The 14,370-nt window shown below is 37.4% G+C and overlaps 2 protein-coding genes across 3 annotated transcripts in view; one reads left to right on the forward strand and one right to left on the reverse strand.

Moving 5' to 3' along the window:
- LOC18611010 (BEL1-like homeodomain protein 2) overlaps window positions 1-2,624 on the forward strand; it is a 7,129-nt gene extending 4,505 nt beyond the window's left edge. The window contains exon 5 of one of the 2 annotated variants that reach the window (XM_007047008.2): window positions 1,542-2,225. In XM_007047008.2, coding sequence (XP_007047070.2) covers window positions 1,542-2,225 — 684 coding nt within the window. Of the gene's footprint in view, window positions 1-1,541 lie in introns of both variants that reach the window. The other variant, XM_018128965.1, reaches the window with a different exon arrangement.
- Window positions 8,190-11,765, reverse strand: LOC18611011 (BTB/POZ domain-containing protein At3g50780). Its single transcript, XM_007047011.2, has 2 exons — window positions 10,670-11,765; window positions 8,190-9,513 (listed from the first exon to the last, which is right to left on the reverse strand). Exons 1-2 carry the CDS (start codon window positions 11,303-11,305, stop codon window positions 8,545-8,547), a joined length of 1,605 nt encoding a protein of 534 aa, XP_007047073.2. The 5' UTR covers window positions 11,306-11,765; the 3' UTR covers window positions 8,190-8,544.

Genomic DNA, 14,370 nt, shown 5'->3' on the forward strand with positions numbered 1-14,370 from the left:
CTCCCTCCCTCCCTCCCTCTCTTTCACTACAAAACAGTAAATTCAGAAAAGGAAAATATATACATATATATATATATATATATATATTAGCTGATAGTAATAAGTTCTTTTTTTCTCTCTCTTTTTTAAATTTCATCCTTTGGGGTCTGAACCTCTGCGTTTTAAAAAGCATCACTTAACTAGTAAGAAGAAGAGAAAAGGATACCCTTAGGAAGGAACCATCAGTAAGTTCAGAAGAACTTGCATGGATTTGAGTTATATTTCCCTGATTCTTTTTTTTGGGGTTTCATTCACTGTTTTGAGAAAAGGACCATTTCTTTTTCTTTTCAGGTTTTTATTTTGTGTGTGTTGTGTTCCATTTAGAAAAGAATTATTATACTCTTTTCCTTCTGATACTTTACCCCAGGACATAGATTCTGATTTCTGAGTTGAGAGACATAAATACTGAATGGTGAAGGAACTTAACAGATTATATTTAAGAGCAGAGACAAAGTACACTAGAGATGAGACATGAAAGTTTGCAGCTTTGATTTTCTCTCTTTCTCTCTCTTCTATCTATCTGTTTCTCTCTCGCCTTTTCTCTCTCATAACAAATAGCCCTATGACACCCTCCAACCACACGATAAAGCCCCATAAATACACCAAGATAAGTTTTTTTTTTTTTTTCTGTACTTCGAGTAGTAGTAGTCGTAGTAAACTTTTTAAGTACATATTTTTTCTCCACTATACTTTTATTCATTTAGCTAGCTTTTTATACTACTTTGCAGAATTCCATTGTCATGTTCATGCAAAGTTATATCAGTAATTAATATTAGAATCTGACTTAAGAATATTGGTTTAGTTTAATTAATGCGGGGGGGAAGGGGTAATTCTTTAGTAGGGGCGAGTTGTTTTTGCACTGTTTAAGTCTGCATGAAAGCCAAAATGGAAAAACGTGTGGCTGCAACGTGATAGGAAAGACAAACACCTAATTCTAGTCCTATGTCTTTTATAATTTATAACTCGGTAATAAAAAGACAGTGATTCGAGGTCATAAATGGAGTGCCCCCCCTAATAATCATGACTGCTTTTAGACAGTGTCAAGTTTTTTGGAGCTTTCTATAGCAAACAGACATCATTGAACAAAATGTTAGGAAAGATGGCTACCTGATGAATTATTCCTGATAAATTATTTATTACCTATTGCTTCTCTGGACTACTACTTTTTTTTCTTTTCTTCTTTTTTGGACTGGACCATAAAGTAGAACAGTAAGCTCATAATGTTGGAAGGAATTAAGGTTGCTGATTGAGGTGAAGATTTTGTTCTTAAAAATTAATTAATCATGTAAACAGCTTTTAGGGACAGATTAATGTTGTACAAGATTAGTCTTTGTCTGATGGAAACAAACAAAGAAAAAAGAGAATAATTACTGATGCACGGTTTGCATATAATCAGTAGCGACTTTTGTCTTGTTATGTTAAACTTGTCATTGATTTTGTTCTTTGCCTGGGATTTAAATGCATGTGGTGCAATGTATTAAACTGATCATATGTGTTTGCAGGTTTCAAATTGGTTCATAAATGCCAGGGTTCGGTTGTGGAAACCCATGGTGGAAGAGATGTACCAACAAGAGACTAAAGAAGGGGAAACAGATAAAGAGAGAGAAAGGAACCCAAACAATAGTAACAACAACAGCAACAATGCACAAACATCAACGCCTTCAACAACAGCAGAAGCAGCAGCTGCCACAGCAGCATCAACACCAACAACAACAACAACAGCTACAACAACAACCACACCAGCAGGCAAAAGATCCGAAATCAATGCCATGGAAAATGACCCATCACTCATTGCAATCAATAGACAATGCTTCTCGGAAAACCAAGCAAAACAGTGCACCCCCAATACCACCACCACCACCACCATTATCAGTAGCCCTTCCACCACAACCTCCCCCACCAACAACAACGCCACCGAGGTGGCGCCACCCATTTCCCAGCCTTTCACCACCAACCATGACCCGGATATGCACCACAGGATAGCTGGCGTTGAAGATACGTGTCGTCGTGGCAGCATAGTCACAGCGGATTACGGGACCACCACTGGTAACACTGACATTGGTTCTACTCTCATAAGGTTCGGGACCACGGCTGGTGATGTGTCACTCACTCTAGGGCTACGCCATGCTGGAAACATGCCCGAGAAGAGTTCTTCTTTCTCGGTTAGAGACTTTGGGGGCTGTTAATTTCATAATACATATTCCATAGTATTCTCTTAAAATAGAAAACAAGAAAATCCCATTCTCATTTCTTTTTCTTTAATTTTCCTTTTGTTTTCACCCTCTTTTCTTCAATTCTATTAAGAAACAAAAATTGCATAACGATAAACGTAGCATTAAGTTAGCTAGCTGTATTTGTCCTTATTATAATTGTATAGTAGATTGTTTTACTTCTATATGTACTTAAGGTTTTGTACCTTTTATATTTTCTAGAATAACATGACCTATTCATGTTTTTGAGGGATAGAAAGAGAGAGGTGATGAGAATTGCTCCTGTTTTCGGTAATGGAGGATGATAGATTAACATACATGTTCTTCCATTTTTGTTATTTTTACCATAATGACAAAAACCCTAGTTATGGCCTATTTATCTGCTAGCTATAACTGTATAACTACAGTCCGTATATATAGATACGTCCACACACATACAAACATACGCAGAACGTTTGAGACTATATATTATTAAGCAGTGATAGCTACCAATCTATGATTGAAATAATTGTGTTATATGATCACATGGAGGAAACTGTAGATGCAGATGGTGAACATGAATTTAAGGCACGTCAATTTTGGTCACCTCAGTTAGGTATGAACATTGGGTGCATTAATGGTTTCATATTTGAGCTTGTAAGTTTCTCTTTCCAAATGACAACACGAATTTACTATCTGAAACTGTAAAGTTTTTATGGAGGCTGCTGCTGAAGGGATTTTACCTTCGAATATAAAAAGACCAAAAGGAATAAATATCCCAAGAGCTAGGAGGGAGAAAAAGAGAAGAAATTTTTCTTTCATGCATGCTAGCTGCAAATTTTATGCAAAATTTTGTATGGCTGACAGTTTTTTATGGTCTGGACCTACGATTATTTCTGTCTTGCCTTCCTCTAGAGTCTAGTCCTAGGTATGACTCTTTAATCCAATTACTTCAAGCACTGTTTCACATTTGTCTTTCTTTGATTGTTATCTCCTTGGACGTTAAGTTGGCAAACAAGATATAGAATTCTTTTATGAATGTGTAAGAAGAATTTAAGAAGAAGTAGGCAATAAAATTTTAAGGGCTGTACAGATCTTCTCCTTCCCTTCCACCCTTCTGTTGATACAAGAATCCAACTCAAAGTGCTTCAATGCCCTTTGCACAAGCCCTGAGCAGCTTTAATTTCTATATGGTTATATTAGTTATCCAAGTCGCTTTAAAAAAAAAAGATATCCAAGTCTTTAAATGAAAAAATATATACTAATCATTAAATCAAATATTCGAATAGTTAATTTTATTTGATCGTCAATTAATGCTTACAAGTTCCAAGATTAAATTTGTTTTCTTATGCAAATATACATTTGTAACATCATTCATTAACTTCCATAGGGGAACCTTGGTGGGGAGAAAAGATTATATTTTGAAATGCTTTCACAAAGACTGGAAAAAGGGTGCAAACAGCTGCCCCCAAAATAATCATTTGCTATCTTCAAAAGTCACTAGTAAAATGATGATTATAGGTGCTCGAATATAGTCCATATGCCCAAAACTACAACTACTATATAAATGTGTGTAAAAAGTATTTGTGGCTCAGCACATATAATTAAATCACAGGAACAGTGTGCGTTTCCAAATTGCAAAATTGTGTCAGACAATATTGTCATTGCATAATGATTCCTTGTTTGGTCTCTTGACTGGAGAAATGCCCAAGACAAAGAGAGAAAAGAGGAGTACAAAACGTGAAAGTAGCCAATGTTACCTAAAAAGAAATTGCCTGGCAGGATGTGGCTGGTACAAGTCATTGTTATGCACAGCCACCCCGGCCCGAACCAATCGCTTGTCAAAGTTTCTGTCTGCTTTTGCTCGCAGAGCTATAACTAAGCAGATTGTGTTACCTGATAAACAACGCTATATGTGAAAGGTTCCTTCAAATCCAAAACAAATAACTTGCAAAGCAACAAGTACTCGTTACCTAATATGTTGCTTTTCCTTTGAGAAAACAATATAACCAACATCTCTACATTTAGATTTACTAAGTTGTTCTGCTGCAACGATCAATTCCTTTTTAATCCAAGATATGTATAATTTCATGGGTGAAAATATTGTGGCCAAAAAACAAGAAAAAGAAGGGAATTGTTTAAACTTTGCTGGGGGGGGGAGGAGGGGGAGGGAAGGGCTTTTGATATGATATTCCAGCGGTTAAAATCATTATCTAAAGCCGCAAAAATACAAAAGCCTATCAGGCTCAAACGTTTCTCTATCACACAGATAAGTCGCAAGCAGTGTCGCTTTCAGCTGTGTCTCCATTTTCTTGATTCGAGAGACAAGGTGGGAGAGACAGATGCTAAGTCTCAAGAGTTCTTTTTGTAAAAACAAATGAAATGAAAGGAATGACTGCACCCCCCATTTGCATGATCGAGCAAAGGAGTTTGATTTATTTAATGTTTTTGAAGCAACCTGTAAGAATTAAACCATGCTGAAACAAATGCAAAAGTAGGCTTTGACTATACGTACAACAACAGCAACAGCTTTGGTTCTCCTTGATGTAAGAGCATTCAGCTGAGCAATGTAAGGAGGGTTTTGGTTTAAAGAAACTAGCTAGAATTGAATATTAGTTCATGACACGAAAAGGGTTTAAAAAATCGACCCTCCAAAGGGAACTGAAGTCTGATAGAGAAATACCATTAGAATCTATGATGAGCCTTAAATGAGGGCTTCTGTTTTTTGTTTCTTCTTTTTTACCTTACAATCTTACATTCAATGTCTGATAAACGTTATTTTCTTAACCGATGGAGAGGGTGGTCCTGATCCTGACCCAATTCTTTGTTTTTCCTTTTTCTTCTGATCGCTGTTTCGTAACACCTGGGTTTTTGTTAGGCTCGAACCTCTACTAGACTATTCAAAAATGGGTCGCCCATGTACGTCCAGAATGGTTTGTTTGTCTTGTTTGGGGTGTGTAAATTACGAATTCAATGCGAAAGAAACAGACGAAAAGTTCATATGAGTGCCTTTAATTTCCTCCATTTAAAACAGAGGACCCCTCCACAAAAGGGTGCTTAAGTATTTTGCACAACAACTTGGGTCAGTCCCCACCTCGAAAATGGCTACTCAGAAGCTACCCAAGGACTGTCCACCAACCAGATGACTCTCCTCCCATGGACCCCACTTGGAAAATTTTGGGTTTTTGGGCTTGGGCCCATCTTGGGAAGAATTTATGGAACTGATTGAAGATTTCAGCCAGCCAGGGTGAAGGATGGGGGTCACAATTGTGGATGGCCTCTGCTACACAGCACCCCTCTTTCCAGACTCCAGCCCATGTGGGGTTCAAGCCTGGTTGCCGGTAGATGGATAGAGCACTACCGCCACAATTTTAGAACTAATTCGTCACAAACTTTACCCGCAATGCGGATAAAGGTTCACAAACAGGATGAAAGTGGAAACAAAAGTAAAGAGTTTGATCTTTCCCATGTAGTTTGGGATTGTTGTTAAGATTAGCATTTCACATCATTAGATACTAATGCTTTTTTGCCTCTTAAACTGAGACCAGCTTTTGTATTAAACTGTGAAGGAAATTTTGTAATGTTGTATGTTTCTGATTTCTATTTTTTGCATGGTGATTGCTTGCAGCTGATTATTAGAAATATCAATGACAAGGATGGGCTAAAAACTAAAAGGTCCCAACTCCCTGGAACATGGGCCGCCAGCAAGAAAACCCATATATGAATTCATTAGGAGCAAAGTTCAGTTTCTACATCCTGCCAGCCATTTGTAGGGGCCACTGGCATTCAAGTCTTGTCTGCAAAAGATCCTATGGTTGTATAATGACACTCGCCCGATCTTCTGGTCAGGTCTAGGTAGGGGACCTTATTTGAAGACTTAAAATAAGGGTGTGTAGTTAGGTTATAGAAAATGGAAAGAGTCCAAGACTTAAGATTGGTGAAAAGGAACTCAAAGCATTACGATATTGTTAGCTTCCTTGATGTCCATCTCAGTTTTATGAACTTTACATGTTACACGAGTTTAACTGAATTAGTCTTTAGTCCTTTAGGGACCAGGGTCATTCCAAGTTGGTACGAAGTCGTACATGTCCAAGTTATTGGTTTTGTTGATATTAATAGAAAGGAAAAAATACAAAATCACAAGGATTTGAAGGCTCGAGGAGACTGGAAGCTTAGAAACAAAATGATCTTGGAACAATGTTCATTAGTGGGCTTGAATGCCCCATGTCTCTCTCACGCCCCATCTCAATTCCTGGCCCCCTGATCTTTACTTCATTGTAGAGGTGTACTAATTATAGGACACGCAATGAAGTCTGCAAATTGACTGAAGCTATATGTATCCAATCAGAAAAAGAGAACTGGACTTGAGATCATAAATGACAGGATAGAATAGTTGGATATTGATGCAAATTTGCTTCCTGATTGAAAAATTATTGCGTTGATATCACCTGACATGTCAATTATCTGGTATTAAAACCTGTAGACCGATCAAGAAGTAGAAATTATTTATTTCTTTCCTTTCAAATTTTGGATATGAATACGAAGGTCTAACCTTTTAAATATATAAAGAAATTGATGATAACAGTCACCTCGAGTTCGAATATCATAGGTTTCTAGTTTCTGTATACTTGCAAATCGCAATAGATTGAGAGGAACCCTCCATCCCAAAGCTTTTCAGTAAAGAGATTGCTAACCTAGAAAATGACGGGCCAAGGGGCATGTATATTCCACTTGCAGAAGTGTAAACATAATCAACTCTCTGGTAGTGGCAGTCATGACACATCTTCTCGAACTCGTACAGCTATTTCCATTTAGGGGTGGGTATTAACGGTTTTGAGATCGATATCTGATTATAATCTTAGACTTCCATGTTTGGTTTGAGTTGGATCCCATTTTTCTCAAATCACAATCAATCTTGAAGGCAATCACGCCAATGCATTTCACTGCTTCGGATAGTATATTTACTTTGCAGCTAAAACTTAGGACGGGGCATGCCTAATCCAAAGCTACCGCTGCCTAGTATATTTACTTTGCTTAGCTACGGAAAAGCATGGCATCATGTGCTGTGGGACACGAAAGGACGTATGATTCAGGGCGAGAAAGCACGAGAAGGGACACATTCAAAGCACATGTACATGGACAAACTGCACCGACAACTTTAGGATGAAAAGTACGAACACTGTCATGCCTTTCAAATTCATCATACGAGCATTTTAATCCAAAAGAATACAAAATGTCTCATCCATTGCATTTATATTCTCAGTCATGAGAATGGGAATTGTTTTAATAGCTACATGGCAACAGACAAAAAGAGCCTAACGACGCCAAGTGATGCACGGCAGTCCCACCCTGCATCCGTTGGTTTGTGAAAACTGGAACCGGAAAGATTAGAGATAAACCTTTCAAGGTTGGCCCACGAACTTGGCCTAGACTTGATGGAAGGTTTGGTCCATATGAATACAGAGCCAGAGATTTGCCCCACAACATGTTTTGGTCTTCCCTTGCTAAACTCTTGTTTTATATTTAAGGACGGGCCGTGCGACCAAAAAGGCCATTGTGTCAAGTTTGGGAAGAAAAGAGGAAGGGCCAATTTTCATGGAGAAGTACAATAAGCACTTAGTTCAGAGAGATCCAATCCTTTTAAAAATGGGTTTGGAAAAAAGAAGGAAAGTTTTCTATAAGTATTCTCATGGAGCAAAATGGAGTGAGGGGCTTCAGAATAGTAAGAAAAAGAATTGCAGGAAAGAAAATGGTTAAACTCTGCAGTTATATGAAGTGTGTTAGTTAAGGTGTGTTTGGGTTCTTAGCGCATACCGAAATTTCAGAAAGCAACTTTACTTTTCACCACCCAATTTTCCATTATCACACATGTTCAATCACAGTTTTGCAACCTTCAACAAAACTTGGATTCAGCAGAGGTAAAGATAAACTGAATAAGACATTAATTTGCACCAGGAAAAATGCACAACCATATATCAAGCTAGATGAAAAATTCACAGGAAAGAACCTTGAATTAAAATTTCCTTCTGCGAATTGCCAGATCAAAACAATCAACCAGCACTCATCAATCCAAAGTAAGTTTCATACATTTCATATTGTATTCTAGTACGAAACAGCAGCATGAAGTAGTTAACTGAAATCACGCTACCTCCAAGGAGACTTGCCATTGGTAATGGAGAAATACTCCAACAAGTACTTATAAGTACTTTTGTTTCAGTATACCGTTATTTTAAGCTGAAGTGAGTTCTCCGCAAACTCTGCAAGGTAATTCCAATTAATTTACACATGGTCTCACTTGTATTGTTATTTCTTTAGTCTACTGCTTTGATGTCACCGAGCTATCTGACTGGAGTGCATTGCCTTGGGCATCTGCATAAGGTCTAATGAAAGTTCTACGCCACCAGACCTCAAAGGCCCTCTGAAGATTTGGGCAGTTGTCACCAGCCTTCAGAAAACTGCCCAACCAAGCCAGCAAAATACTCTGCTGATCCTCTAGAGGCAATGTGAGGATTGTCCTGCCGATGCCTTCCTCCACAACTTTCCGATCAAATGATCTGCAGCTATGTTGCAACCAGCTGTAGTCATTGATCAATGGCTGCAACCAGGTTTGTAACAACAGCTGACGAGTGTCCTTCACTGGTAGCAACTCCCCTTTTCCAATTCCAACAAACAACCGAGCTGTAATGCAGCTAACATGGTGACGAGACACAATAGGCAGCTTTGAATGTAACGTTGCTAACTCTTGCTGGCTAGCCCACATTAGTGCAAATTCATCTGCAGCTTGCCTGTCAGACAAAATCTCAAGCAGCCATGAGAGATTATCTGCCTGCAAAGCTATTTGTTTCACCACAGGTTCTTTGCTTTCCATGGGTTTAGCAGTGAATTCTGGGTCAGCTGCTTGCTTGAACAGAGACAAAAGTGAATCCAAGCAGCTTCTGCATGATGCATAAACAGTTTCATTGCAGATGTCAGCTGAACCAGCATAGCTTGGAAGACTATTATTCTCCCTAAGAAGCTTCAATACTATAGATTTCATTTCACGCCGGCCTCTCTCCTCATTGCTTTTAAGAACAAGTTCCATTATGTGTGAAATTGTGTCCCTGGGGGGATTAGAGATATCAGAAGAGATGCGTTTTAATACTGGGGTAACTCCAATACCTTCACCCTGGAGTTGCAAAACTAAAGAGACCACCTTTTCTTCTTCCTCTTCACCAACCCAAGGAACTGCTTCCAAGTATTCCAAGCATGATTGAATGCATGAGTTAAAGCCAAGTAGTTCAGCGACCTGCAAAGATGTTGATGACATGCATAAGGAAATTTCATAAAAGGAAAGAACTCTAAAATCCAGTAGCTGGCTTCACATACAGCAGAAAAAAAAAGATATTTTAACAAAACATGCTCACATGTATTAAGTTTATGACTGAACAAATTGTTAGATATCCATCAACATCATGTTAAACTTTTAATATGCAAATGTTAAGCATAACTAGCAAACAATGAATCCAGTGATGGACATATGATACAACATGCCCTTCAAAAGTTTCAGAATACACATCACTAAGAATGCAAGTTTGTAACAAAATGACAGGTTATGCCATTCTCACCTTTAGCAAGAATAAAATAATTGGCATCAAGCAGAGAAACAGAAAGACATAGGTAGTTGCTAATAGGATCAAATCTTAATCATTAATTTCTACTAATTCTCCAAGTCAGAATCATCCTTTCACAAGGCAACATCTTCATTCTGTCTCTGAGGCTCCATCTCAGACAATAGAGATAGGACATTAGCAAGAATACAAGTAAATCCAAACTACACTTATAGCAAACATCCTCAATGGTAACGTTTGAGTATTTTACTCGGCTTTCCAAGCATGAGAAAGAAAATTTTGATCTGCCAGTTATGCAGCATTTCACAGTGTGAATATAAATATCTGTTGCAGTGAGACAGCTAATTGCCTTTTGAATTCATGTACATCAAAAAATGGTATATTCAAATAAAGCAGAAATAATAGCAAGTATTGAAGATGCAAGAAACAATTATACAAAAGTTGAATAAATTAATCAAACCACATCACTAGATCCAACAAAAGGACAGAATGATATGTTGATATGTAACCTGGCAAGCATTAAGTCCAAGTGCGCAACATATGTACCAAAATTTAGGCAGCTTGATAAGAGGAGAAAAGGCTATAGAAAGATGATGGTGGTAACTAGTCACATGGTAAACTCAGGTAAGATAAGGTCTCAAAATAACAAATGGGCCTCAGCATCAGATATTCCTTCAATCTGAGCTGGGAAGAAGACTTCTCTTTACTAATATAATTATTTGTTAAGGTTGGAAACAAACTACAAATGGTGTCCCTAGCATGTGTGTGTATGCAGAACATAAAAAGATTCAGCTCCTAAAAATAGAAAGGCCATAGCATGAACGTGCAAATTACCTTGAGAATGCGGAGCACACGTGAAACACTTTGTTTGATCAATCGCTGCTTCATTTCCTTGCAGTACATCAGTCCCACAGTTTCAACGTAAATTTCAACATCCTCACAGTCATCAAGTTCAAGGCAAGACAAACCAGACTCTTGCTCAGAAAGTTTATCAGTGAAAAAACTACTATGCTCCAGTAGAACTTTCTTGTGCACACTCAATTTCACACAAAACCCTTGCTTTCCAAGCAGAATCACCTTCATATCACTGGTTCCTGGTTCACCAAACTCAATTGCCACCTTCCTAGGCACATGTTCTACCTTAGGCCTCGGCGCCCTCTCAAGAACAACCGGTGCACTAATACCAGGATTATCTGGGGTAAAAGTTCTTTGATCATCAGAGGTAACTGCTGCCCTTATTGGAGTGGTCATTGGCTTCTTCTCAGTTAGTGGGATCTGTTTCTTCTGAACAGTAGTCTTGGGTGGTGGTGAGGAGGATTTGGGTTTGTTAAGAGGATTTTGTGATTTGAGAGTCTTTTGGAACACAACAGGAGAGGGACAACACCAGAAACCTTCCGGGGTCACAGCAATTGGGACATTTCTAATCTTGGTTTGGCCTTGCTCTACCCTAGTGAGTCTAATTTCAGCCATTTTCAGCAATAACTCAAAGCATTATTTTATGAAAATAAGGCACATACCCACTAACGTTAAAAGATTTCTATACAGTAACAAATTAGCTCTCTCCTCGCCAAAAAAAGACTGTTCAAACTTGCCTAAAACAATTAAGTGAAATCTTATTTGAAATAAAACTACCAAAAATTAAAGTACTCCAACTTACAGCTTTCCTAAGATAAAACAAACTGGAACAGTAATCTAAAGTTAGCAAAATAAAGATTCTACAAAGTAAGAACCTGAAATTTCTTCAAGACGCTTGATTAGCAATACAAACAACAATAACAACAAATCCCAGAAAGACAGGGAAAGGAGAAAAAAAAAGAAAAGCAAAATATTTAGAGATTCTCCTACCTCCAGACTATAGATCAAAATCCTAGAGAAAAATAGGGGAAAACAAAAAAAAAAACCCTTGAAAAAAATGAGAAAACAAGCATGAAAAAAGTGTACCTTTTTATACCCAACAAAGAGAATCTTGAAAACTTCCAAACACAAAAACCTCAGCTAAAGAAAGACTGGTGTTAATGTGTATACTGGGTATCTCCTCTGAAAACCCATTTCTTATCTCTTATTTCTAAGCCCACGGGTGCCTAAAATGATTGAGTGAAAGCTCTGGTGTCAAGCATCAAGGGAACCATTCAACTCAAACTTTGCCCGGGGCAGAATAATGAGTAAAGTGTCACTCTTTTTAATTTTTTGTACAGAGAGGAAAAGAAGAAATATTAACCCACAACAGCTAAAGTAAAAATAAACCAAAAATTAAAAAGAAAGAAAGAAAGGAACTTGATGCGGTTTGGTTTGCTTTTACTTTAACACTGTTTCTGTCTCTCCCTATGCTTTTGATGATTGTTTTACTTTGCATGTCTTTGCCACTCTGAATATTCTTTCTTTTGTCTTAAAACGCTTCCTTTGTGATCAAACAAGCTTCTTTTTTTTAATTGCCTCTCATCACCTTTCTTTTAAATTTTCCACCTTTATTAACTTCATTTTTATATTTTTGCCAAACCCCATAAATTTTTGGGTTCTTTCTGTCTCGAGTCGTTGCTTTTGTGGGCCGCTGCTGGATTTTCTATGCAAAAGTGAGCATCGTTTTCATGAGTACTGGTGGCCTGGTGGGTTAATGAAATGACTTGAGATGCCCTCAAAGGGCTGCTGAATTTGGCCGACAGAGTTAGGAATGGGTGAAGGGCATTGTGGGGAGATCCAACAGTCTTTGATAGTGCTGGGGATAGTGAAAATGATGGATGTTCCAAGAAAAGTCTCTTAACTCTCAACTCACCTTTGTGTATTTTTGTGGGTGATGAAGAGCACATGCTGATCTTTCTTCGTTACTTTTTTTCTCTGTTAGATGAAGAGAAACTTCAACTCTGGTTTGTCTACGTTAAATCACTCACTTTGTTTGGAGGTTTTCTTTTGGAAATATTGGAAAGGCCAGAGCAATTAAAAGAAAGCATACATTTGGATTTCTTCTTTATTTGAACAAGGTCATCATGCCCAACAGAAACTACATAGTAACTTCTTCCATGTTGAATCTTAATGCAAAACCAGAACATTGTGAGAAGATGACGAAAGGGTTATTTAAAAGACATTGGTTTCATTAAATTCCAAACCTAACATCTAATATGGAAAATCAGAACATGCATAATACTTTGATTAGTTTGAACAGTAATTGAAATAGCTGTGTCAATGCCTTAACCATGTTCCTTCTTGGTTGGATAGTGTAGTTTGAGCTTAGGTTAACAAATTTATGATGACATTTAAAACACAAGAAGAGCCAACAACATTATTAGTAAAAGTTGCATGGTTATAAAAACTTTTTATGAAAGATTATTATGACCTTGGAGGGTTCAAATTTAAACTAGAACAGCTTTAATATCCCATCATACTAGCAAGTTATAAAGAGCCTAATCAGAACTACTCATGTTATTATTGGGAGCATTCTCTTAATTCAACTTCTCATATATATTAGATAATTCATCATTTCCTTCATTCTTGATCCTTTTATTTTGTTAGCAAAGGGGGTAAAAAAGCTTGTTATAGGCTATATTAGATAATTCATCATTTCCTTCATCCTTGATCCTTTTATTTTGTTAGCAAAGGGGGAAAAAGAAGCTTGTTATAGGCTATAACTACATGTCTTCTTTCCTCTCTGATTTGCCATCAATTCAGATCTTAACAAAAGCTTCTGAATGGACCCATCTGTCAAGAGGGAAAAAAGAAAAAAAATAAAGGCAGAGAGCATCATTCAAATTGATTCATAGGAACATGAAAATACACTTGCTTTGTTTAAAATTGGCAATTCCCCCTACTTGCTTTATAAAAAGGAAGGAAATTATCACAATCAAATAGAAGAAAAAAAAAAGAAGTTAGCATGTGGCACAATTCCACACAAGATGATGGCATTAGTTAGAAGACCAAATATCAAAGCAAGGCTCTTGAAAAATCTTTTTGACTTTGGGGGCAGCCCCTCCTCCCCTTCCTCCTCATTTCAGTAAACTCTCGCTTTCTATGCTGTAATGCAATAATGGAGTTCTAAGAAATGATGGGGGAAAAAGAGAGCAAGGGTTCATCATCAGTGGTTCCAAAAGGAAAACCATTTGCAAGATGGCCTGGCTGGAAATTTGGCCCACCTTGCCACTCATTTGAATCATTCTCCATGTGGTGGGTCGTCCCTGGTGGACTCGTGTGCCATGTTTGTGCTATCAATTACTCACTAATCTCTGTCATTTGCTGGTTTTAATCTTTATATATAATTTCTTACATTGTAACTTATATTCCAAGCATGATGATTAATCATATCTTATTTTAAAAACCCAAGAATAGACCTCATTATGATATGGGTCAAGAGTGGGAGCTGAGGAATAATCTCTATAGAAATATCTCAAAATTTTCCCTTTTTTCTGATTTTTCTCTTATTAAAAACTTCATAAGCAAATTTGTACATTTGTCACATATATCTATTTGATTATAATAAGCTAGTTTCTCGGGGTACATGTTTGTATATAAAAAGAATAAAAAGATGAGCAATGTTAACATAATTTGAG

The sequence above is a fragment of the Theobroma cacao genome, chromosome 1 (assembly GCF_000208745.1).
Source record: "Theobroma cacao cultivar B97-61/B2 chromosome 1, Criollo_cocoa_genome_V2, whole genome shotgun sequence".
Taxonomy (NCBI): Eukaryota; Viridiplantae; Streptophyta; class Magnoliopsida; order Malvales; family Malvaceae; genus Theobroma; species Theobroma cacao.

Bases quoted from the DNA above. Each gene is read 5' to 3' on its own strand.
- LOC18611011 (XM_007047011.2), bottom strand. From the start codon at position 11,305: ATGGCTGAAATTAGACTCACTAGGGTAGAGCAAGGCCAAACCAAGATT. The intron at 9,514-10,669 runs GTAATTTGCACG...ACATCTTTGCAG, and splicing joins GTGTGCTCCGCATTCTCAAG to GTCGCTGAACTACTTGGCTT.